Source organism: Oxyura jamaicensis, chromosome 20 (assembly GCF_011077185.1).
Source record: "Oxyura jamaicensis isolate SHBP4307 breed ruddy duck chromosome 20, BPBGC_Ojam_1.0, whole genome shotgun sequence".
Classification (NCBI taxonomy): Eukaryota; Metazoa; Chordata; class Aves; order Anseriformes; family Anatidae; genus Oxyura; species Oxyura jamaicensis.
Genome location: NC_048912.1, coordinates 1,535,081 through 1,562,450, shown reverse-complemented (window position 1 = coordinate 1,562,450; position 27,370 = coordinate 1,535,081). Strand labels below are relative to the sequence as shown.

The 27,370-nt window shown below is 42.1% G+C and overlaps 1 protein-coding gene across 1 annotated transcript in view; it reads right to left on the bottom strand.

The window, feature by feature from the left end:
- The window catches only part of LOC118176870 (ubiquinol-cytochrome-c reductase complex assembly factor 1), a 56,130-nt gene extending 45,246 nt beyond the window's left edge, over positions 1–10,884 (bottom strand). The window contains exons 1-4 of the mRNA XM_035344146.1: positions 10,780–10,884; positions 7,178–7,282; positions 5,587–5,691; positions 1,641–1,745 (exon numbers count right to left, since the gene is read on the bottom strand). Coding sequence (XP_035200037.1) covers positions 1,641–1,745; positions 5,587–5,691; positions 7,178–7,282; positions 10,780–10,803 — 339 coding nt within the window. The 5' untranslated portion in view covers positions 10,804–10,884. The remainder of the gene's footprint in view (positions 1–1,640; positions 1,746–5,586; positions 5,692–7,177; positions 7,283–10,779) is intronic.
- Between the last annotated feature and the right edge of the window lie 16,486 nt (positions 10,885–27,370).

Here is a 27,370-nt window from a genome sequence, read left to right as displayed (position 1 = left end):
AAAAAAACAGAAATATTAAGAAAACTTCCCTACGATCTCGTAGAGAGCACTGGTAAGGCCAAAAATGAACTCAGGTCCCCTGGGCCCTAACCACAAAATAACTCTCTCCAAACCCAAGATCCCTAGCCAAAAGCAGGCAGTAAAGAGTAGCAATTAAGGTGAGCTCTGAATCAACACTTGCAGCTAACAAGAATCTTTATTACAACAATATGGGAGAGAAACTACTCTCTCATGATGTTTATCAGCATATGATATAAGCAACTGGTTTTCAAGCAAAATACCTCACCCCCTTAACTGCCAGTTATCTTTTCTTTGTATTTTCTTTCTGAGGGGATTTTCTTTCTGAGGGGCAAGATGCAATAAGCAACAGTTTCCGATCAGTCTCAGAAGAAGTCCACTCTGCCTTGCAGATATTCAAAGCACCTTTTAAGTTTTTAACATCTGCACAGTTGGGCTCAGCCCTTCCCAGTCACATCACCTTTTCTTGTGTCCTGGTTCACAGCAAAATTCAGAACTGTACCTGTCTTTTTCCATTGTGCAGAAGGAACTGAATGTCTCCTACAGAACCGCTCTCATTTGGTCACTGTTAACAACTGCTTTATAAAAGGACTATTTTACGAACACTGAAGAGAAGGACCTATTTGTGACTCTGCCTTAGGCAGCTACTACTGAATCAGCAGGCAGCTACTACTGAATCAGCAGTAATGTCTCACTATTGTCCATTTCAGAGACCCTCCTGTCAAACAAACACAGAACAAGGGAAGATGCAAAGAAGGCCAATGAAAATCAAGACATAAAAGTTGTTTCAATAGCAGAAACAAGTTTGACTAGGTCTCTCCAGTTCAGCAACAAGTTCAGCAAATAGGGCATATATAAGATTATAAATCCACAAGTGAAAGGGAAAAGGTGCAACATATACCCCAAGGAATGAAACCTTTTTTTTTTTTTTTTTTTTTTAAATGACAGAATTAAGAAACATCAATTCAAAACAACTGTACCTCTTCCCACAGCAGATACTTAAGCTATGGAACTCATTGATATAGAATGTTGTGGATGTTATAAGCTTACAAGAGCTCAAAGTGCAACTGCATAGACTTATGGAATAAAATTTCATCAAGAGATACTACAGAAAAATGCCTACTCTTGTTCAAGAAATCCTGAAACAGGCAATTGCTGTAAGCTGAAGAAGTACATGAGAAAAGTATCATTATATGCTTTTACTGTAATTAAATTCTTTCTAGATAACTGGTACTGGTCATTATCAGAAATAAGACACTGGTCTGTGCAGATGTTGGACTGCCTTTTAAGATAGTAAGGTGGTTATTGTGTTCTTTGGTGCACAAATGAAGAGGAAAATAGGCATCTGAAAAAATTCAAGAAGGCTTAAAGACTCTACAAAGCAAATGCAATGTTCCTACTTAGGTCAAAGATGACAACGCAGACCGAAGCAGGTTCCAGCTTATATTACTCTATCCCCCACATTACAAAACAGTTATATACTTGGGTAATAATTAGATTTGTTCCATATAAATATTGTTCCTGTTGCAAGAAAAAGTAGTTGTGAGTTTTTCTGCTTTTGTTTGTTTTTGCTTTTTAAGAAAGCTGAAAGAATTAACCAAGATACTAAATGAATGCTTTACCCATCTGCTATACTTCAGAGGTCCCGTGAAACCCATTGCTTCTATTATCCTTGTGAAAGGACCCACTTTCTCTTCTGTCTGCAAGGAATCTTTTGCAGAAAGATGCTGTAAAATAGAAAGATTACCATATACATCAGTCTCAGCAATTGGATCTGACTGTTTTAGTTTGACAAGCTAGAAGTTTAACAAAGAACTCCATATTTTCTGTTTACTTTCTCTGCTCAACAAAATGAATACGTATTTAGGTTTTATCTGCAAAACAGTATATTGTCTTTCCTTCTTGACATTCTTCTGTATATAAATGCAAGCATTACATGTCTGTTCCAATAAGAGCATCCCACTGGGAGCTCAGGCTCAGACTGTACAGAAATCTGCTTTCAGAAATATTGCTCTTATTCTAAATTACCATATTCTTTATGGATGACTGCCCTTTACTCAGGCAGATAAAATAAGCAAACAAATCACAAACACATAGTAAATAAAAAATAGTAAATTGATAGTAAACAGATAGTAAACAGTTGGCCCTTTCACATCCTGTCTTACTCTCACAGCCATATTGCATTCTAGAGTAATTACGTATGATAAAAAGTGATCAGCTCCATCTTAAAATTAATGAAGATAGATGAAGCCAGTGAAAAGCTTACTGAAATCTTACCAGAAAGCTCCTCCAAATTATTATTCCCATTACATTTTTTCTCAATTTTACTTGTGGAAAATCTACATCAGAGGAGTAATTAATTCTTCAATGATTTGCAATGTTTGCAAACATGAAGATAAATGTTTTCCTCCATATTAACTATACAGCACTAGGCTGATAAGAAATCTTTGTGGCATTCTGGCTAAAACATCCTAGCAGTACTAATCAGCCAACAGGCATTATCATTTGTACTCCAGCAAATAATTTCTTATCAATGAAGTATGCAGTATAAATATTATGTTATAATTACTTTTAACTTTTAACTATTCTAACCAAAATCTACTGCAAATTATCTCATACATATACTTGAGGAATGCAGCTGAGCCATTATCATCTGAGAAACTTCCATGACCAAGGAAATGTTAAATTGCTTTAACTCACTGGAATTTCACTTTAAGCACTTCCTCCTAAGATGTGAACACATATTGAGAAAAGAATTTTCTTAGTAGGGAAGCAATTTAGCCACATAAGAACTGCCATACATGGCCAGATGGCTCAGAGAAGTACCCCATCTCCAACACGCTTGGAAGAGACACTTAGAAGGGCATAGAAATAGTCACATACACTGCAGGTTCCTGTGGTGTATCTGCCCAGCTTTTAATAATCACTCCTGTTCTAGAAAACATATGCACACATTCATTCTTGGCAGCTACAAATTCAGCACTCTAAAATGGTTTTTAAAACCATCTAACCTCCATAATACATAGAATTGTGGTACATGACTTTCACAGCTTTGTTACGTAAAATCAATTCCCTTGAGCCTCTTTTAAACCCAACCTTGGGATTTCATTGGAAGCCCCCAGTTTAAGTACAAGAAGCCACAAACAGCCATTTCCTATGCCCTTTCTCAGTACCTTTTATAAATTTTACAGACCAGTATTACGTATAGGTCCATCAGTTATCAGACCATGATTTAGATGAGTCCTAAAACAGCCTCTTCTCATATAGAAGGCTTTTCAGATTTCTCATTATTCTTTTTGTATCCTCTATAGCTTTCCTAGCACGAATAATTTTTGAAATGGCATGAATGATAAACAAATATTAAAATACTGACACATATCCATCACAAGTTGCTATACTTCAATAAAAATTAACTGCAAAGCTACAAAAAATGTAGCTTAGAGCCATAATCAACCCCCATGTATATCCAGAGAGTACACACTATCATTAGCATTTGAGATAAAATGATTTGACTATCAGTCACCTAGTTAGACAGCATCACACTGTCCAAGACCTCAGATCCTTTAAACCTAACAGCTATTAAACCTGTTCACCAAGTCCACTGCTATCATGCAAAACAACAGCATCTGCAACACATGATGGATGCAGCGAGTTTATGAACGTGTACATGAAGATTTAATCCAAGCTTTAGTACTTTGTTCTTCAAGATTATCCGACACAATACTCTTCTCTACACTAAAAATGACACCTAACCTTAGGTCATAAGATAACTTCATAAGCCCTCCTCCAGCCAGGCAATGCGTTCAATACAGAACTTTAGTCCAACTAACCACTGTCACACTGAACTCACTAAATCGACTTCCACCTTCTCCAGGTGAATTAAAATGCTATTAAACTCTTAATGCATCTAGGCAGACTAATTTTACTACACACCTCTTGTCTATAAACGCATTATGAAGTCCCCCTCACTATGGACTTTTCATTATGCAGATTAAGTTAAGGTAAAAGTCAAAATTATTTTGATTCAACTGTTAGCTCATCACCAAAAAGTAAAGGAAAAAAGACTGGAAAATGGCTTTTTACTGTGAAATGCCATGATTCTGACTGCATTCAGATGTCTGATTGAACTACCTCAGGAAACACAGAGGGGATTTAAGCAGTGAATGCTTGGTTCGACGTATGGACAGAGATGTGCAGTTCATCTTGCCAATGCTATGACTGCAGCCAAATGCAATTAAAAAGTCATGTAAGTGTATATAAAATCAAACACAGAAAACATAAAAGTTTTTGACGTCCCATTCAAACTAAAGTTAGCTCATCAAAACACTGAAAGGCACATAAGCCTCAGGCTGACTTTCTTGCTCAATACCTGAAATTCAGTGCTAAAAACAGAATCACAGAATATTAGGGATTGGAAGGGACCATGAAAGATCATCTAGTCCAATCCCCCTACCTCGATCAGGTCACGCAGGAATGTATCCAGGCGGGTTTTGAAAGTCTCCAGAGAAGGAGACTCCACAAGCCCCTGGGCAGCCTGTTCCAGTGCTCTGTCACCCTCACCACAAAGTTTCTTCTCATATAGGAGGTTCTGCTTAAATGTTCCAGCTCACACCCACTGCCCCTTGTCCCCTCGTTGAGTGTCACTGAGAAGAGCCTGGCTCCATCCTCCTGACACTCGCCATTAACGTATTTATAAACGTTAATAAGGTACATCTGTACATATAAGGTACAATAAGGTACAATAACATAGGTACAAAGGTACATAGGTACAAGGTACAATATCCTCTTAATTTTGACACAAAATACAAAAAAAAAAAAAAAGAAATAATTGGTGTTCCCTGTCAACTCTCCTTTTCCCTCTGTCCTCTCATTTTTCTTGCTTATATTCCATTTTGCCATTCTCTTCATAATGAAATAGCAAGAGCAGGATCAGAACATTTATTAAATGAGAGACACTGACTCTCTTAGATTAAGTGCTAAACTAATCATTCATGCTCTGGAAAACTTCTAAGACAAAAGACAATAAATGTAAGAGATGTGGACACCACAAATTAACAAAACGGTACAGAAGAACAAGAAAAAGTATGACAATAATTAGTCGTTATTAGTAGACTGCATGAGAAATGTCATTGTTAAGCAGATAGCAAAACTGTTGTTACACACTATCCCCAAGATAAGGAATCTGGAAACATCTTGTCACTTCTAATACGTATGGACACCTTCGGTTCCTCCTTCTTTGAATGTAAGAAGGGAACATCTGCCACCGACCCCCATCCCAATAACTACTCTTCTCAACTTTGCTTCTGTCCTCATTGGGCTCATTTCCCAAAAAAGCAACTGTGACATGACTCTCCTACACTAGCAGTTCATTTTCTGGAAAGGAACAGAGCTTTTTTTTTTTTTTTTTTTTTTTCAAATTATTGGATCCATTGTTAATGCTACACTAAAATACTTTGTGTAAAAGATGAATCATCTCCTACATGCTTTCAGAAGCATTTCATTACCTGTATCTGTACAATTCCTAGCACAATGTGCCCTCTGACAATAAAAACATTAAACTCTTCTAACCTTATTCGTACTGTAAAACGTTCTATTTAGCTGTTTAACGGTTCCATTGACTTGAATAAATCCACCACAGCCTTTAGACAGCTGGAACTGCCGAGTCTCGTGTCTCTAGTAAAAATGACAAAACAAAAAAAAGAAAAAGAAAAATTGAAGAGACCATTGACCTGTAAATACAAATTTACAGTAAATACAGTAAATACAGATTTATATCATAACTGCTACAAATAAAATGGCTGCCCATGCTTAATGCTCCACTTTACAAATTTACTAGTTTTCTGAAAATGTACTAATGGAATGGACTGACAGAACACTCCACTCTCAAAAACCACAGCTTACCTGTTTTGATTTTGCTCACAAACTACTTCTAATTACACTTTTTGCCTCTTAATAAAGAATAATTATTTTTCCTGGCCTTGCAGAGAAACAGAGCTTACGGCATTATTATATACAACTTTATAGTCTGTTGAACTGCCTTTATGGCCAAGACTTGAGCAAAACAAATTACAGGGTAATAACTGTCACTATAACCTCTACATGGCACATGATTTGCATGACACAGCTACTGCATAATATCAAAACATATCATACAGGAGTTAGTAGAATTTCTAAGTAAGAAGTGCCGCACTTACATCTCCACAACTTGCCCAAGTTAGTAGCAAACTATGTATGAATAAATTCGGACAAAGCAAATATGCTGTTTTGTTCAGTGTAGCCATTCCCAGAAGCCTCTAAATCCTAACATGTGGCTCAGAGTCAAGTCTAACTTTATCAATCAACTTCACAACTGCTAATTTCCCTCACTACTCTCAACGCTATATGCTACTTTACATGGACTGGTGCTTTATTAGTATCACAAAAGCACAAGTGATTTTTCCATGACTGGAAGGTCTTATCTGAGGATAGACATTAAAGCCAAAGAGCTTAGAAATTTCTGATTCTGTAAGTCCTGGCTGTACCAGCTGTAACATACAGGAAAAAAGAAAAGAGGATTAATCTCCTCTGGTTACCTTGCATGCATGAAGGAAACACCCAGAGACATACCCTATTTCTGTTCAGATAACCTGCATCTATTCCCATTTGTATTTTGTATTGCATTCCCATATATGCATTTTAACCTCCATAATTGGCTGCTATTAAGCGATCCTCTTGTTGATTTACTACAGACATAATCTGATACTAGGTCTGCTTGTTTAAAACTGGAAGTAACATGGCAAAGCAGTGCTTTCACACTGAAATGTTGTGCTGTGCTAGGTAAACATAACATCAATACTAGAAAGTCCAAGGCTACTGTACAGTAGAGAAATGTTCTATAAAATGAAATGCTGACAATTGCCTGCAAATGTGACTTGTTTGTAAACAGCTGCTTTGGAAAAATGACACCTACATTTGGATTTCTGTATTCTGAATAAAGACAACTGTGTGATAAAGAATGGGAGCTCACTCCTACAGTAGGAGAAAGCTTTTAAGTTGCCTCGATATTTCAGCAATACAAAGCGAAGTGAAGACACTGCTTCTGGAAGCCTCTTTACTGAAAAACTATTCCAGATTCAAACTCATCCCAGTGTTTAGACACTAATATACTATGACATCCTACCTGGAAAATACCATGGAGCATCCTTCTACGCTGGCCTTGGACCACGGCTGTCTGTAATAATCCACTGCATACTGCTATCCATTGAGTTACTCCAGTCCGGCAGCTCTGGAACAGAAAGAGTAGCAATGAAGAGGATCCTAACACAAAAACAGTTTAACTGTCATCCTGCTTCCACAGATTTACTCATTTATACAACAACCCTCAGATTAAGCTCCAAACTTGCCTTTGACAGAAAACTAAATTCTGATTACAAAAAAAAAAAATAAAAAAATCTTGCCTTACAGTAAAGGCAAATAGCTGAGTTTGATACAAAGACAAAAAACCCTGAGTTTGATAAGAGAAACAGATTAGTCAAATGAAGTGGTGAGCTGTCTACGTCATAACACTAGACCACAGTTCTTGTATCTAGTAGAACAAATTCAGATACTTACGTATTGACGGACTGAGATCTTTAAACAGCCCTCAAACAGTACTTAGCTTTTACGCATCTTTGTCTTACTGAAGCATTGCTAATAATTCTACTATTTCAAAAGTGTATGTTGTCCCAATAAATTTCAGCAAATATGATTATTTTTAATGTTCTACATTAATACAGGAAACAAGATACATATTGTTAGAGAGAACAGACTTTTCTCTATTAAAGATAGCTTTTTTTTTTTTTTTTTAAACAGGCCAAAAAGTTGAGTAAGGGATTGAAGCATCCAATATGTGAGGAAAAGTGGAGAGAGTTGGGACTATTTGGCTTTGAGGAAAGACACACCAGGGAAATCTTAACAAGATACACGAATACCAAGGTGGGGGGGACACGGCCACGAGAGCAGCAGATTGCCTAAACCACGAGAGCAGCAGATTGCCCAAAAGCTAGGAGAAACAGAGAGAAGCAGTCCCTGTTCCCCCCTCCCCGCAGTGTTGCTGTTTGCCAGGTGCAGCGTACTGCTTCCTCAGGCTGCCCCAGCATCGCACTCTTGAGCCATTGAGGGAATTGATTTGGGTTTCTACAAACTGTGAGGGAAAAACTGTTTCCATTGCAAATGTGATTAGTACTCACTAACTTTACCACTTAGTACTATACCTTTCCTCTTCTATTGTAGCTATGGAAGATCACTTAGTTTCTCCTTTTCCTCTGTGGCCTAAGTACCCAGCTAGGACAGATATGAAGCTGATACGTTTCTACTCAAAAAGACATTTCAGCTGAGTAACAGAAAACAATTCTTGAGGCAATCCAGTACTCTGACACAAACAGTTTAACTAACACTAAAAGCCAGAAAGAAAATTCACCTTTTTTTAAAAATTGATAAAGAATGACTAAAAGACTCCAATGTGTCTAATAGATTTTTTGAGGCTTATTCTTGGTAATAAGAAAACATACATTGATTGCAATAGATCTTTAAGCTTAAATAAGCTTAAACCTCTTATAACCTTTAAATAACGTTAAACCAGTTATAAACCTCTTTTGGGGTTTGTAACTGTTGAAAAGCACTACTGTAACAGAACTGAACAGAGACATATGATGTCACAAGACGAGCATACACACAGTTAAAAGGAGAGATGTGATAAGAAGAGGTGTGAAAAAAAGCAAAAGCTGGAAGTGGCAGAGCAACAGAAAGGAAGAAACGAGCTAAGCAATCGTTTCTAAGCTAATATCAGTGAAGAACATCACCTTCCATTTAAACTGCAAGTAGTACTCTTTATTCGCAAAAAGGCTGAAAAAAAAAAAAAAAAAAACGTACCAAGCATAAACCAACCAGTTTCTCAGCAATCGTCTGCAGGCAGCATAAGCACCTCCTGCAGCTAGCTGTCTTGTCAAGATTCAGATGAAAAAAAATACCCACAGTCATCTAAATCCTCCTGGCAACCTTTAGGAAAACCTTAGGTAGCACACAAACATTCATCAGGATCTCTTCTTAGGTAAAAGACAGTTGTATCATAGCAGCACTATTAACTAAAATGTTGAGACAATGATCAGGACTGTAACATATGCCATGAGCACTCAAGGAGGCATGAAGATCAGAGGAAAACAAAACTCCTTTCCCATTTTCAATACAAGGAAGAGATGTTGAAAGTATGAAGACTTATTTTCATTTGATTAGTAAACTATTAAATCCTAACACAAAAGCAGATACTGGGAAACACCATGGATCAGCAAAGCTTGAGCGGAACCACGTTGCTTGCTGTTAGAACTCCCCAGCCTCCCAGCTGCATCCTCCCATCCTTGCTAATGCTCCAGTGCTTCTCCCATAATCACAAAATGAGGCTCTTCAGATCACAAAGAAATGCAGCTAACTAAATCTTCTCTCATCCAAAGAGAAATTCTTCTGGCTAGGCTGAAGAACTGAACCAACTTACTTTGCCACATGAACGCCAGAAGCAGCCGGGAGAAGAGCCAGGGTTAGGGAAGCCTGGGAGATGCGTCCTGCCCCCTCTGTGCACGCAGCCTGGCATTGCCAGGAGCACCCTGGGGCACAGCTCCGCAGACAGCTGAACCCCCAGCGACTCACTGCTCCTCTAGCGCTCAGCTCCCCTTCGGCCTGGCTTCCCCCTCCACGTCTGCTAGTGATTCCCTCTTCAACTCCTTACAGCAGGAAACTAGTTTTATCTTCCACCAATTCTGCTGCTTTGGCATTCAAAGCACAGGGGTCAAGAAAAACACTGGGGCACACAGAGGTAGGCAACAGTGCAGAGATGTGAGCAAGGACAGAGCACAGCAATGGCAGAAGGAAGGCAGGAACTCATGCTTGCCGCATTCCAGTTGCTCTCACGGAAGTTTGCTCTCATCTGCTTTCAGCTGGACAGATGAAAGGGCAGGCAGGGCTCATCATGCCTGCAAAACCACACCCTGAGACATCAGTTCTAAAAATTTGGTGGATTAATTTCACGAGCTCTCTGATTATGGGCTTTCCATTTTCCTCAAGCATTGGTCTCCAGCTAGCAGCGTTGGCCATGCCCGTATCTGCACTGGGGCAGGGAATCAGATCCTGGCACCAACTAGACTCAAAGCTGAAATCTGGTAACCTGCTAGAGACTTCAAAAGCCAATAGACCAAAACTACACACATGGATGAGAAACAAAGGAGCTGAGCGATTAGTAATCTCCTCCACCTGACACAGAAATTGGAACCTTTATAACACCTCCAAAGTGAGGCAGGAATTTCCAAAAATGGGAACCCTCACCCCCTGGGCACAGACACTGTGTCCAAAGCAACAGGAAAACTACCAGAGGAAAATTAAAAAAAAAAAATAAAAAAAATCCCCAAATATAAAACCCAAGGCCAGAACGCGAAAGCCCTGCACAGCTCCTACGGAAGCACAAACCCAGAGGAAGCCTGCCCATCCCGAGCCGGCCCGCTCCTCGCCCCGGGTGAGCGCTGCGAGGCGAGCAGCAGCGAGCCGCCGGGCGCACCAACCCCGCGGCCGCCGGCGGGCAGGCGGGCAGGCACCAGCCCCGCTCCGGTGAGGTCTGACCGCGGCAGAGCCGCGCGGGGCGGCGGGGCCGCAGGGGCCGCTGAGCCCCCTCAGAGCGCCGCCATGCCGCAGGGAGGGGCGGGGCGGGGCGGAGGGCGGCGGTGGGGGGGGGCGGCCCCGGCCGCCGCCATTGCCACTCACCACGGCCCGCAGCAGCGCCGCCATGGCCCCTCGCGCCGCTTCCGGCGGGGGAAGCCCCGTCCCTTCCGCCCCGCGGCTGCCTCCGGCCGGGGAGGAGGAGAAGGAGGAGGATGGGGGGTGGGGAAGCTGCCGGGTTTCTTCCCGCAGGACGTGGCGGAGCACCTCGAGGCCGTCCCCCCTCGTGGTGCCAGCAGCGATCCCGCCTGCCCTCAGCGCGCTTCCCCTGCTGCTCCTGCTGGCACCGGCCCGGTGGGACAGAACGAGCCGCCTTGTTTCGCCGGGGTAGTCCCGTTCTGGATCACATCCACATCACCTCACAAATGTTAGTGCTGGTACAAGGGAGGCTGGTGCAGATGTGAGCAAGAGCAGCTGGGGAAGAGGGAGGCTGCACTTCTCAGCAGCAGTGCTGGCTTAAAGGGCTCGGGGAGCTATAACATTCTGCTCCCCTCTTTCCCGGCATATTTATTGGGATGTCAGCTTCTCAGGAGGGCAGTAGCAGCTGCTTTAATGGCTCTGAAACTCCACAGTAGTCCTTAGAATTCTTTCCTATATTCTTAAATGTCAGCTCTCCCAGGTTCCATGGAGGCACCTGCCTGGGCTTCCTTTCCCCAGGCATCCCAGCTCCCTGCACATACAGCCGGTTTTTCTGAGGTGTTCTGACTCGCTGCAGCTATATGCTGAAATACATCTAACTTAACTATCTGACTGTTTAGTGAACAAGTTGTTCTGATGCAGTGCCAGATGTTGAACAATGCACGGCACTGTGGATCACAGGGATGTGCACCATTTCATTTGGTTCTTTTGCCTGTTGCCAGTTCTGGGAGGAAGGTCAGAGCTAGCTCTGCTTCCATTTGCTTAACTGTGTGCTAGACTCAAAGCAATGTTGAATGCCATTCATAACAGCAGCTTTTGTGTGTGTGTGTGAGAAGGTGGAAGAGGAGAATGCATATCCATTTCTGAAGCCTCCTCTTTGCCATTAGTGAGCTAGAGTCACTGAAAGTGATGAAGCTCCAGGATCCCTACACCGTGTAATTATACAGATAAAAGACATGCCATCAGTGGCAGAGGAGTATCGGCCTGTCCACAGCAGTGAACGTTTTCCAAATAGGAACTGTGTCTGAGAAATACACTGAGTATGACAGTTTTTGATAGCAACCTAGGTTTGGTTCAGTCTTACCTAATAATGCATAGGAGGATTTTGACACATTTCAGTAGCAGAAAATTACTGTCTTAACCTAAGATTCCTCTGCCTTTCTCTGTTACTTCATTCTCCATGTAGCACTAATCCCTTTTCATGGCACTATAGCAGAACACAGCTATCTCAAGCACAGAACAGCACACCAGACTGCATCTGAAGGGACTGTGAAGACAGAACAATTGCTGGATCTGAGTTTTAAATTCAGTTCTACAGGGATTTACTCGGTCAAAGCACTGGCAATTTACTCCTCTTTATGTACAGAATCCTTGTCCTCAAGCTCCTACCATTCAGCTCTGCTTGGTGGGCAGCTCCACGACCACAGGAGTCTTACCTCAGTCATAAGGACTCTTCAGTTAGGAGCTGCTCCTGGGCGAGCATTTTCAAACAGCAACAAGAAATCCCAGTGGCAGAGCAGTGAAGTTCCTATCTAACTCCTGGTGTTCTTTCATCCAGTGCTGCTGACAATACCCCTTACATGTGCTGGCAACCAGGTGACTGAACAGGAAAGAAGACTTAGTGCGGGGGCAGGCAGAGGCATCCTCCGAATTGCTGGTATTTGTCATTTTCAAAGCTTGACCAAGGAGAGGTGTGGGACTGTTCAGTACTAAAGGCAGAGAAGTAGCATGCAGAAAACAAGCAAAAGGAGGATGGAGAGACCATTCTCCGCTGCTCTTTGGAACGCTGGGGATGATAAAAGCCTGGTGACCACAGGAATGGTTGTTTCTTTACTACACTGACTGAGCCATGCTATGCAGTCCTACATGCTGTGTCCATTCAGATAGGTGTAGTGATAATCCACATGTGTCAAGACAGAGCTGGTAGAGGCCTCTGGTTGCTCCTGCATGTCTGGTTTGATGGGGCTGGTGGATGAAATAAGAATACAGTTTAATGTAACTAAGCAGATAACTTTACTTGTAGCTGAAAGGAAAGGTTCTGCTCCTGGCTGAGCTAGCGCTAGCATTCATCTAATGAATGCTGAGCCAATGAGGAGTTAGACCACCAGAAAAATGTATTTTTTTGTTGTTTTTAGTAGGATTAATTTTCTGTGAAGTTAGTTACCTAAACCACCCCTCCACAGGATCAGAGGAATGCCAGGAATGCATAGCTGGGGACAGGGTGAGGAGAGCAGACAGGCTGTCAGTTTAGCTGTGTTGTCAAACCATGTGAAACCTCCATCCCCACTGCTGCTGCTGTCAGTAGTCTGTCTGAGAAGGCGCCGGTAGTGATTCTGTTCCTGTAGGTAACAGAGGGAGAAAGGGGAGAAGCTGTAGCGGTCACCCTGAAGCCTGTTCCCCCAGCACTGGGAAACCCTGTTTCCCCAGGAGGCCATTTTGAGAGGCCAGGATGCTGGAACTGCTCTTGATGAGATCCTGCACTGGCATTTTACAGCAGGTTCCAGGCAGGCCCAGGAAGCCATCCCAGGCCCTTTTGGGATTGTGCTAGCCCAGATACAGAGAGAAACTAACAACTAACAGCCGCTGTATTGTTGGTTGTTTTGGTTTTGGTTTGAGTTTAACTTTGGTTCTGCAGAAGCATAAGCTTTTCTAGAGCACATGACATCTAGGTCAAGGCTGTTTTGGTGGTTAGCAGGGCTTCATTTGTACAAGGTGACTGTTGCAATGAAAAGGAAAGGGGATATAATTCTAGCCTGTTTGTTAAAGTCTCAGTCCAGGAAGCATCAAAACACAAAGGGCAACAGTAAAGCTTATTCAGAGTTGAAAAAGCTCAGGGAGGAAAATTTCCACACCTACTTGTTATCTGGGTACGTGAAGATGAGATAAGCATCTGATCCATTGGTTACTTAGAGGGGAGACAACCAGGAACTGTGACTTTTGCAGCACAGAATCAGGAGAGAGCTGGCAGCAAAGAGTGTGAATTACAAGCACATAGAAAGTTCTTTGGTGTTGAGATACTACACCAAAGTTGAGTGGATTTAAAAAGCTAAGCCCTTTGAAAGAACTCAGAGATCCAAGTTGTGCCTAGCATTTCTTTTTAACAATTTTGATTTGATTTGGCCCATGAAAGCCACTGTAGGAATTTTTATCTTGCTGCTCTTTTGACCCAGTCTCAGGTCGCCTTCTACTGACTTCACTGTTGGTCAGGACCACAGCTCCATTTAATTGCAAGCAGTCTATTTGCACAGTTTGTGAGAAAAGAAGAGTTGCAAGGGGAGAATGGTTGACTATTATCAACTGGGAGACTTGGACACCTGTTATTAAAATTTATCAGAACAGAAACTGACTTTCTGACTCAGTGAACTGCTAAATAGTCATATAAAATGCCACAAGAAAGACTGGAAGAGGAGCAGAGGCCTCTAGCATAATATGGTGTTTTCACACTGATGAGCAGCTGAACTCAAATGGGCAAAACAGACTCAGCATAAGGGAGAATAGTGTGCATTGATTGCTAGCTGCTAACAGAACAGAGCAGTGAGAACTCAACACAAAATAAAAACACCTTCCCTTCCCCCCCACCCCCACCCTTCTACCCTATTCTATCTTCTCCCCCCAGGTAGTGCAAGAGAATGGGGAATGGGGCTGCGGTCAGCCTAGAACGCTTCGTCTCCAGTACTCCTTCACGGTCATTCTCTGTCCCTGCTCCAACGTGGGGTCCCTTCCACGGGATGCTGTCCTTCCCAAACTGAACCTTCATGGGTTTCCCACAGGCAGCAGGTCTTCAAGAACTGCTCCAAGTATGGCTCTGTACCACAGGGTTCATCATTCAGGAGCAAACTGCTCCGGCATGGGTCCCCCAGGGGCAGCAGCTCCCACCAGCTACCCTGCTCCTGCATGGGCTCCAACGTTAAGAAATTGACCTCAAGGTATTTGCTGTGAAAAGCTCTGTAGAGTCATTAAGAAGGCTTCTTAATGCAGTTCTGCAAGTTTATTTCTTATACAACCTTTACAAACTACTTGGGTTTTCTTCACTGTGCTAGTGGATATGCACATATTTCCTCAGAGAATGACACAGGGTTTGTTTCGGTTTGGTTTTAAATAGCTTGTTATAGTGCCTTCAGAAATAAGAAGTACAAGCAGGTATGTGAAGGCCATACTGTGAAAAACGCAAGACATTTTATGGTGACCCAGTGATCCAGGTCCAGTGTGGCCTCTGCGTTATACTCTGCCTTGCAGAATGCTTATGTCTTTCAGAGTGAGCAATACATTGCTGAAAAGGCAAAGGGGCTGCACTTGGGAATTTAGTACAGGGAGCACTGCCTGATCTGCTAAGCTGGAATCTCCAGACTCAATCTTTCCTGAAATTTCCACTTTTTGGACTTCAGAGACAGCCACCTCAATGACCTCCTTTGCTATTTTTCACTTGCTGTGTTTCCTCCTCTCCAGCAGTGATGATGCTCTAGGCAGAACGCTCTGCAGTCAGCCAGCCTTTCTGTATGTAACACAACAGGAAACAACCTTTATCTATTTTTTTTTTCTGTGTATTTTTGTTCATTTTCAAAAGACCCCACAGGCTCTCCATACATTGTACAGATCTCTTTGGGCTGCTGAGATCTTGAGTTTAGATAAGTATTTAACCTCTCCCAAGCAGGTTCAGTGGTCAGTACTAGTTTTGTTTGTTCTTTGACTTAATGAATGAGGAATGATATATAGCTTTTAAACAAATGCATTTAAAAATATTTTGATGTCTCTGTCCTCCTAATTTCCTGTTAGCATCAGATTTTATTTCAAATGTTAGCATAGAACATGTTTTGTTTTGTTTTTTCCTTTTCACTGATCATTTTTATGTAATTGTATATTTTCATCTTTTGAAAAATAACTACACAGGTAAATCAACCTTTTTGAAATATATGGAATTCCAAGACAATAACTTCTATTTTCTCCTCTTGATCAAAATTAAAATAAGAATTGTTAGCCCAGCATTCCTGAGGAGAGATCCCTGTTTCCAAAACAGAAACATGCTCTGCACTAGGGCAAAAGTACAGATTCTCAACTTCAGTCTTTTCTCTGCTCAGTCTGGAGTTCCTGTTTAAGTGCAGTGTTTAAAATTATATTGATTTTCCTTCTTAACAGCCTGCTCCTGCTTCCACAGGAGAAAAGTCAAAGGAAATCTCATGAATATATAGGGAAACAGAATCTCTCTGTGTTATCTGGGACAAGTGCGGCTGGGATACTCCAGATAACAAGAGAGAAAATATTCTCCATGGGTATTCCAGGACACCCTGGAGATCATGATAAAGAGAAACCCAATTTCAGAAACTCTGTTCAGGTCCAGCAGGTCTTATTAACTCTGGTTCAGTGCCAATGCTGCAAGGCTGCCAGCTGGCCCCTCAGCTATTTGACTGTCTTTGCAGCATACTTTCCCAGTGCTCCAGGTTCTGAAAGGGCCTTGTATGTACCAACGGAGCCAGTGCAGGTCTGGCACTGCATCCTGTCTAACGTACCCTTTTAGGACTTGGAGTACAAATCAATGATAACAGGCCTTTGGAGCCCTGGTATATGTGGACTGACTTCTTCCAGAGCTCACTTGGATGTCTTTGCACTGCTCTTCCAGAACTCCCAGTCCCAGAAATGAAGTGAGGGGCCACCTGACTCAGCATGGGGAAAACCAAGTTCCACTGGGTTTCTAGCTCAGGCTCTGTGCTGAAGGAAAACAGCATTTGTAGGGTTGAACTGGTAATTTATAATGGATTTGTCATACTTTGCTTTCACACAATCTTTCTCCATTGTATGCATTGTATATCTGGACGTTTTGAGACCAAGTTCAGCTTTGGGATGACATTACAAGCTGATATAGGAATTTAAATGGAAGCTAATTGTATAATTAATAAAGTAAAGATGCCTAATCCTCTCTGTGAGACTGAATCAGTTTGGGGGGTCTGTATGAATGCATTTGCTACTGCTGCTTCTCAAGCTATTAAAAAAAATAATAATAAAATAAAAAAAAAAAAAAAAGAAATTTTCATTAAAAGTATAATCCCAACAATGTATTGTGGATCTTGCAAGGTTTGGCAAATATGGAGATCAATTGCCTGATCTGGAATTCCTTGGCCACAGGTGCAAAGTGGTCCTTGCTCTGGTCTCCAAGAGGGAGCTACCCCTCTCCTGTGCAAGTGCTGCAGTAGTAAAAGCAGACCTGGAGCAGAACAGGCTCGTCACTGGGGCACTCACTGGGTTTGTTGAAGCCTAGCAAGCAACATCTGAACCCCATGACTGAAATGTTCAGGGGAAGTAGAAGTCTGACCTGATTACTTTTTCCAAGCTTATATATCCTAGTGGCTGCTGCTACTGTTAAATATGATAAACTCCTATTTGTTCACTTTAACTTACCATCAGTAGTCACTGTTTGCTGGGGCAAGCCCAGGATGTTTCCCTCCCCACCTGTCAAGCTTGAAGTGTGCTTTGGCACCCTGCCATTGTGGAGTCTCAACGTCTTGAGCAGACAGCTTCAGAAACAAAACATCCCAGTACTTAAGCCGCCTCTGCTTCATGAACTTTTCTTCCCATCTGTATGCTTTCTGAAGAAGAAAATGTTTGCTGGTCAGAGAGGTTTTCCACATGCGCCTCCTTCAGCTTTCCATTACTGCTAAGAGGTTATATGGGGTGCAGTGCCATACACTGTACTGTACTATATGCAGAGGTGTTCAGACTTAATTTATTCCCTTCTCCTGGATAAAGATTATTGCAGCTGTGTGTTTTGGAAAACTATCAATGAAGGGAGTTCAGCTCATACAACACACTTTCAATAGGGTACTGTACTCTATATTTCCAGGTTCTGTTTTAATTACACTTGCATATTACCTTGGAGGAAGCTGAAATCTGGAAAATGTTTTCTCATATACCATGTCTTAAACCTTCCTGACCTTCTGTTTTATACCGAGTACATTTATGCCTGTGATTAAAACCATATAATATGTGGTAAGGCTTGGCTATCCAGGGTAATCTATCAGAGGTGTGCTGTCAGTCCCTACTAGCAAAGGCTGAACAATTTTCACCAAGAAATGTCCCCACCGTCCCTCAACCCACCACCTTCCAGCAGTAATTCCCTCCTTCCTCTTCCCTCCCTTCACATGGCTCCCAACAAAAGCTGCAGGAGTTGGCCACAGTCTGTGAATAGGGGACAAGGTGGTCTTCCCCTGTGGTAGCAAGTGGCCCTGCTGCTCCAGAGAGTCCCAGAGGGACCACGCAATGGGATGACTCCCACGGTGTCAATGTATTATTACCTGTATCTCAATAGAGACAAGTGGGAGTCCTTGTTATGCCTCTCACCACTCCTGCTGGGCTGGGGAGCTGAGCAATGTTGGTGTTGTCTACACTGGAGGCCACAGTGCAAAAAAGAGCCTGATGTCCAGAGCTGAAGTCTCCTTGAGACAGCTGGCATTGTCCAGGGAGAGCGGGGCAGCGGTGGGCCTCCAGGTGTAAGCGGCTGCGAGCAGGTGACAGAAGCACCCAATGGACTAGCAGCGAGAGGTGTGAGCCTCCTTCAGCTCTCAGAAAGTGCACATCTCCTAGAGCTGACAGGATCACCTGACAATCAGACTTGTGATTCATTACGGGTATGTCTATCATCTTGTGATTCAACTTGTAAAATGGAAAGATTTTCATCTGAAAGCAGTGATTATGGAGAGCAGTGTAAGTCATAATAGAAGGCTGAGTATGAGCTCCCAATGTGGTACCAAAGCAGAGAGGGAAAGCCAAACCCTGGATGATAATGAAGTACAGTTAGTGTTGTCTCTGTGTCATTGATGAGACTGTTACTGTTAACCAAATGTTAAATGAGAGATCTGGTGCAAAAAGTATTTGGAGAAATGGAAAAAGGCTAACCAAAACCAAACAAACAAAATAAGGAGAAAGAATCTGGTAAAGAAGGTGCACAGCAAAAGCATAACCAAGTTGATCTGTGTCTTCCATCAAGAATAAAAGAATAAAAGAAAAAAAAAAAAAGAGAGAGAGAAAAAAATAAAAAAAGAAAAAGAAAAAAAAAAGGAGAGGAGAGGGGAGGCGAGGAGAGGCGAGGAGCGGAGAGGAGAGGAGAGGAGAGGAGAGGATAGGAGAGGAGAGGAGAGGAGAGGAGAGGAGAGGAGAGGAGAGGACACTGGACAATAGGCTGCTTATTTAAAAAATGAAGTGCTAATATTCACAGTATTAGCTTAGAGCTGACTGTGGTGAGTTTTTAAATACTTCTGGTCTTTAGATCACTTCTGGATCTCTCTTTCCATATATGTAATACCCAGCTATTATGTAATATCATTTAATTCCAATTAACTTTAAAAATAGACTTCCTTTTAAAAACAAATTGGTGGGAAAAAGAGACCACATCAGACAGCCATGCTCCTCTAACAGGACAGTGGCCAAGGTGCTATAAGTCCTATGCAATGGATTAAGCCAGGAGGCTGTACTGTACTAGTCCACTGGAAATCTGGGGCTTCATGCAGAACATAAGAATGATTTTGTGAAGTGAGCCCATGGTTGCATCTAGCCTGTGTCCAACGGGTGACAGCAGATCACTAAAGGAGATAACAAGGACAGGAGGAATGTGCAGTGAGGTTTTCCTGGCACAGCTTGTCAGCTACCAATGGCTCAGAAAGTCACAGGTCCTTGTGTCTACCAGCTTTTCATGGAATTTTCTTACATGAACTTAATTCAGTCTATTTATTTATTTATTTATTTATTTATTTAACATATGTAGATACATAACATACAAAACAGCATATAGTCAGGAGTTGTGCAGCTGGGCATGCTGTAGGAATCAGTATCTCTGTTTCAACCCTGTCCCAAACTGGTTTCATCATGGTTCTTGTTTGGGAGCAAACACTCCCTGATCACATTCTTAGCCCTCATCACTTTTCTTTCTTGCCCCAGTCACCTCTTGCTGAAGAGCTCCAGTCTATCTAATTACTTCTCATACACAAGCTGTTTCATACCTCCAATCATTCTCATTGCCTTCTTCCAGCTCTACTACATTGCAGTGTTCAAGAGCCATGTATATCCGTAGAGTGCCTGCATATTGTTTTCCATTTGTTCTCTATTTCTCTCCCAGTCATTGCTAAAGTCGCATTTGCCACCTTGGTGTCTGTAAAAACTGAGCTGATACTCTCAGAGATGCAGAGTCCCTAGGTAAAAGTTTTACTTTGGGTGTGCAGCTCATCCAACTAAATGATCTTACTTGTTCTTCCTGCCTATGAATTAAACTACCACCCTTCAATAATATTGCAAGATTCAGTCAGTATCAACAGACCCATAATTTGCTTATAATTGCTAGGTCAACACAGTGACCCTTTATAGTACTGAATTAAATTCCTTTTCTCCAGAGCCTCCCAAACCTTTGGAATTTCCCCAGAATTCCAAGATTTATTAAAAATCAGTAGGCTTATTGGGGCAGGTTAAATGTTCTAAAACTCAGACAGCGCCAGCACATGCTCCTCATCACTTTCTTATCTTACTGGCATGGGGAATATTTCATTACTGTTGCGAGAAGTGAATTATTTCATATGGCATTTCTCTCTTACCAAAGTATTACAATGATTTGAGAAACAGATAGCTTCACTGTATTTATATTTTGAAATAAATAGCAGCTCTTTTTTCTTAGCACTCCAAAGAATCAACCTATTTTTAAAGTTTGTATACCTCAGAAAATCTCCAGCTAGACACTTATATTTTCTGGAACTCATTGATCTGATTATTATCACATAATAATCCCTAGGGAAAAAAATAAAAATGAAGTGATAGAATCATAGAATCACAGAATGATTTGGGTTAGAAACGACCTTAGAGATCTAACTCCAACACCCCTGCCATAGACACCCCCCAGATCAGGTTGGCCAAGGCCCCATCCAGCCTGGCCACCCACACCTCCAGGTATGGGGCATCTACAGGTTCTCTCGGCAACCTGTTCCAGTGCCTCATCACCCTCAGAGTAAAGAATTTCTTCCTTACATTTAATCTAAACCTACCCTCTTTTAATTTCAGGCCTCTTCCCCTTGTCCTATCACTACACTCCTTGACAGAGTCCTTCCCCAGGTTTACTGTAGGCCCCCTAGAGGTATTGGAAGGCTGCTGTAATGTCTCCCCAAAACCTTCTCTTCTCCAGGCTGAACAACTCCAACACCCTCAGCCTGTCTTCATAGAAGAGGTGCTCCAACCCTCTGATCATCCTCGTGGCCTCTTCTGGTCTTGTTCTAATAATTCCATGTCTTTCTTGTGCTGGGAACCGCAGCTGAGTGCAACAATCAATGAACTTGTCCCATTTCTTTAATATTTTTGCATACATTTGAGACTCATCTTCCATGACCAACTCACCCCAAGGAGGTTCAAGTTCCAGTAAGGATGGCGTGAAGTGAAAATCCATGGACTGTAGCTACTAAATATCCAAGCAAACACCTCAGCCTTGACCAAGTTTGGGCACCAGGCTATGGTTTGAGGATCTGTAAAAACACTGTGGCCACGTATCATCACTGACGGCAGCGACAGCTTCTTGCAAATACATTTTTTGCGCAGGCATAGTAGTTTGGGTGCCCAAATATGGGGCATTCATGTCCCATATTCTTTCTCCCCTCTCTCCCTCCCTGCGCTCAGTATTTCTTGCCTGTTGGCCTCTTCCAGCAGCTGTTCTCACAGTGTACCTAAAATATTCATCTTTCTACAACACAGCCATTTACCTAAGGGCCCAGCAGCTAAAGGACCCAGTTAAATGTGGAAGCATTTAGCCCAAGTCCTTCCTCTGTGTTACTGGCATCACAGGCTTGGTCAGCTCAGCTATTCCCCAAAGGGTGCGCTCCCTGCAAGGCTTGCAGGGGTAGACATTTACCTCAGCCCTCCTGGGGATGCTGTTCGGCTTCCTCTTGTAGGGCATGGGCAGGAATTTCCTAAGTGGAGTCCAAATGCAGCCACACAATGGGGGATGTGGAGTCCCCCCCCCTTTGTGCCTTCCAGCAGCCACAAGCACAGCAGGAAAGGGGACAGGTCCTGGCCTGCAGGTGCCAGGCCTTGGAGAGGAGAAGCGAGTGTAGGGGGCGCTGGGCCTGGGTGCCTCTCAACAGCTCCCAGCTTGGATGCTTCCGTTCCCTCCTCTGGAACCAGTGTCTCCCCTTGGACTGTCAGGAAAGCCACTTGCTTTAGTGCTCCGAATCAGCTGAAGCCAAGGGCTGTTGTGAAAAACACCTAAAGGCCAAAGTTAAGACATTTGAGGTAACTATCCAGAGCTGTACAGTCAGTCTTTTTAACCTTAAAGCTGCACATGGCTTAGAGAAGACAGCCTGCCTGCCCGCGGCCCACCAGTGAGACACATGATCCGTCTGAAAAACTTCATAAATGAAAGTGCCTCATCATTCAGATTCAGGTTTCTCAGCTCTGTTCCTTTGGGCCTCCCCCAGCAGCACACATGGCCACAGTCGATACTCATGCTAAAGCTACCGATGCTTCTGGCTGCACAGGGCCACTGGCAGAAGCCATTTGACTTTGCTGGGTTTCAGCAGCTTCCTCCTGCTTTAAGTCTTCAGCAGCTTCTGGGCCAAATCTCTGAGCAAAGCCCTGAAAGCCAGTGGCAAGTGGAAAGAAGAAAGAAGAATTTCTCACACTAAGCCCTCAGGGAAAATAATAATAATAATAATAAAATAATAATTAAAAAAAGGTTTGTTTCACTGTTTGGCTTGTGGTCCCTCCTATTTCCACCAGCAGCACTGCAACCAGCTCTTGCTCCATTTGGGTATGCATTCACTCCATGATCCTGTATTCAGTCCATCTTTATTTTCCACCCATTGCCCAGTCCACAGCTACTCCAGTCCTCCACCGCTCTGCAACTGCTGCCTCCCCCCGAAAGCCAGTTCTCCCCAACTCCTTCCTCCCAAGCCATGTTCCCTTGGATATTTCTTTGGAATGAAATTGGCACCTCCTGTGCCATGCACTTCTCCCTGCACTGCCATTAGCCTTTTCTCCCCTCTCTCTGGGTTCCTGTAATCTGATTGCTAACAATATGAGCTAAGGACTTCTTTACCATTTAAAATTTATGAGTCTTATTACACCTTCACAGAAAAGATTGCTCCCATGAAGTTATAGACTCCCTTCTCTAATCCTGTGGAGGGCCCTAGATGTGTTTCTCTTTAGTATTTCTGGAGAATGATCAATGTTTTGAAGCCATTTGCACAAGCAAAAATGAAATGTGGCTGATTTTATCGATCTCAGAAATGCTTGTTCCTAACTTAATTCCAATAATAAGTGGCATCATGTCAAAAACAAGCAGACACTTTCTGAATATACTGAAGCATAACACTCATTGTAATGGCATTTCTCTGGCAGTACAACGGGCAGAGTCTGCTCAGCACTGATTCCTGAATGGCAAAGCCTGGCACAAGATATTATAGTGAGCAGACTCCTAGAGAAAACCAGCAAAAAAGGGGACTCTCCTGTCCCCTAGCAGAGAGTCAGCCAATTGACTACCACTAACAGAGTCATTTCTCTTGACAGCTGTGCCCGTCAAAATGATACTAGGGAAAACTGAATCCAGCTGCGTTACTTCAGCTAACCTAACCATTGCAGAAAATTGAAACTAATTCTGCATAAAATAAAATAAAATAAAATAAGGACATCAGAAAACTTGGGATGACAATAAATGAACTATTCTGAGCAGTCAGCAAAGTATATTTATTGCACTGTATTTATTGTTTTTCAGAAAATGTTGAGATTTCCTTCTTTATTAAATTTGTTGAGAAGCAATGAAAGCTTGTGCAATTTTATTTTTAAATATCATTTTACTACCCAACAGCAATAGTAAATTAATAAAATAACATGTGATTGTCCAGGACTATGAAGTTAAAAAATAAAAATAAAAATAAAAATAAAAAAAATTGTTTGCTTTGTACATTCTTATTAGTCTTGGCTAAGATGTTATAAAAGCAGTATCTTTTAACACCTTTTATTATACAAGGGTCAAGGGGTTTTTATGTTTCTTAAAGAAAGCTTCAAATAGCCCACATAGCGGGTTACTGCATCTTTCATATGGCTGCTGTATAAACAAGCACATTTTACACAGGAAATGACATAACCATGTAAAAGTGTACATGGAGTTTAGGCACATATTCAAACACTAATGGGAATGCATTGTTTTAAATGGCATACTTTTATGTTTACCTATTCAGCTTAGTACCTATATTTTAGCCAAATACAACAAAAATTATCCACACATACCTGTCTTATAGTGTACTGTTTATTTGAAATTTGGACCTTCACAAAGACTCTCATGGGACAGATAATGACCCTAAAAAGTAAATATAAATGAGGCATTCTCAGTGAGAGAGTGAAACCTGCCATCATAAAGGTGGAAAGCTGAACTTTTAACCTGTATTACTTTACAGATCAGGTTTCTATGCATTTCTACCATCCAGTTGCTAACACCAACTCACCCATGGGAAGAAAACCGTAACAATAATTTAGGGTGTCTATCTTTGCACGTTGTATAATGACCATGCTAAAGAAAGCAAGGCCAAACTTGTGCAATTCCAAGTTCCTCTGTTTCTTTCCAGTTTCTTTGCTGTGTGTCAGTCCCAGATGGTGCCCAGTCCCTGGACGCCTGCTTTCAGAGAGCCATGAAGTCTAAACAAGTCCACCTGGGCTGTACTTCTAGGCTTGTCTGTGATAATGAAAATGTGTAATCGCCACTTTCATATGGCTTGTGAAGTTTCAGCACAAGCTTCTGGTCTCACTCCAGATAACTCAGATTATTCCCATGTGAAAACTTGACAAGATTTGAAATGGTTTGTGAGCAGAAAATGAATGGATACATGGAATTCATATTATATACATATATATATGTATAGATATATAGAGGACAGCTCACTGTGGCTGCCTCTTTATGCTGCTGTTGAATTTTCATGTGATTTAAGAATAACAGAAACTTCTTTGAGAAGAGCAGTGAAAGAGTTCAGTCCTTTCAACACTGTAGATTTATGTGATCATAACCATTCAGAATTTTATGATTAATTACAGAGACAGAAGTCTGTACCAGATGATCCCAATGGCTCAAACAATACAGTGATAAAGCACTGATAGGCTAGCATATGTTTATACCATGGTGAAAGTCAGTAGACCACTCCAGAATAAAATAGCATTGAACCAGAATTCCTGGAGTTACCAAACATTTTCAGTACTGTAAATGCAAAAGGACACTCTGAGTATCACAACAAGCAGCATTATATGCCAATACTCAATTTGAGAGATAAAAGTGAAAATAACAGTCTTCATCCTGCTCACTACCAAGCCCACTGTTACAAACTCCTCACTTTGAGATGGACCAAACTTGACAGGACTTCCTCTTCTGGAGGTCACCTGAGCTACCAGCTGAGCAAGGTGGATGTTGGGTCACCACCTGGTCCAAACACTCACGCTGAAATTACTTCTGTCTGGGCCAAACCCAACATCTGGCAATTTTGATGTGGTAATAATCCATTCTAATTATAGCATTTAAGTGTCTGTAGTTTCAAATTTGTTTTAAATGATATTAAAGACCAATTCGTTTTTGTTTGGTTAGTTGGTTTCTCCTTTCAAAGTATAACTACTGCTTACCAGAATTTTGGTTTTTGAACCAGTATCAAAGGGCACTTTTTTAGGCCTTTACACATTTGTGTTTGTTTTAATTATTCTTTGGTTCATGCTGTTTGCTTCGGGATAATTGCAAAATCTTAGGTGTGTTTTTTTCTTTTTTTTTTTCTTTTTTTTTTTTCCCATTTAGATGCTGATACACTCCATTTAATTACCACGTATCTCAATCTTTCTCTTGTTCTATTAATGTATTGAGAAATTCATACAAGGGCAGGGAACAAGTGATACTAAGTGATAAGTAGGTTTCTAAAATGCTTTATCATGGCCAGCCTTGCCAGGATCATCAGGTTGACTAACAACTCTGCAGCCTGAAGTGCCAAGCAGTTTTCCTCCTCAGATTTCCAAACTATTGTGCGTCATGAATAACACAAATGTTATTCAAGGAAGCCGCATCTCATGAATCCAGCTGGAACTGAAGCAAAGTGCCTTTTAGAAAGATGGTGCTTAGCTACAATTCCAAGTGTTAACTTGTCTCTTAGGTTTGCTTGAAGTGAATTTACATAGGCAGTATTTGCTATTTTAAACTGATTGCACTGAGCCAGGAAGGGATGCACCTGTGCTGTTCATAGATTGAATGGCACAGCTATGTCCATCATATGTGGGAACAGAGATTTCACTAGGAACTTGTGAACAGACACACATGGGGAGCAGCACTCTTTCACACCAAGGAGGAAGGAGACAACCCTTTCTCATGGCCATCTAACCAACCTCTCCAGAAGGCAGCTGTGCTCAGTGCTAGAGAAAGGAGCCTTGAAAGCTGCAGGCTAGTCACCCAGGAAACAGCCAGGAGAAAGACAAGAAATGCTTGAGTGGAATCAGCAAAAAAGAGTCTGAAACACCCTCTTGATTCTGGACTGGGCAGGAGAAAGTTTTCTCTCCTACTGTGACAATGGTAAGACATGTCTAGATATCCTAAGTAAACCTTAGGATTAAAACTCCTGGCTTTGTGGTTCATATGATAACTCAAAAGCCAGAAGAGTGATTGGCAGTCAGGGCTGGGCCAGAAGCCATTGTCCTGGTCTGAGACTCAGCTGGGAGGAAAAGACCAGGACCTGGGAAGCGTTCAGCCCGGGAGCCCTAGGGACAGCCCTGAGCCACAAAGCAGATCTGTAAGATGCCAGAATTTCTCATGCACATGTTACTGAGCAGCTTCAGGTGCTCATCATTTGAAATGCATATTACCCTGATATTTAGTCATTCTCCCTCCAGCGTTCTGACCCACCTCATGTTGTGTTATTGAATGGCACTGGGCCACTGAGTAATACCCAGTCCTGCAGGCAGAAATCACTGTGCTAAGCTGCTGCAGAGACTGCACATATGAAAGCTTCCTGCAGCGCTTTTTTTTTCTGTATCACCCTGCTGTAGGCTGTGGTACATGACTGGCCTGCCTGCCCAGGGGAGCCCCACATGCTTGGAACCAGGTATTTTAAGCTGATTACGGGCTCAGCAGCCTAGAGAGAGCAGGAGGAAGGGCAGAAATTTTTGCCACTATTTCTCTATGGCTATTGACTGGATGCTTAGGACAGTTTGCTGCTAGTGTGAGTTAGACCTTGTGCACTTTGGCGTCAATGCAGGATGACCTTGGGGGCCATATTCACCTCCCAGCCACTGCCAATGCCAGTGATGATGTGCAGGGCAAAGACTTCAATTATTTCTGATGGTTCTCATGACCTGTCTGATCCTTCTACAGTCAAATGTCTGGCATCTGGTTTTGTAGATGGAAACATATAAAGAATAATCCCAGAATAAATTTATAATCCATATCTAGAATAGATATAGGAGATATGCAAACACAGTCATTGGAGGGTTGAATAAAAGCATAACATAGCTCTTTTGCAATCAACTG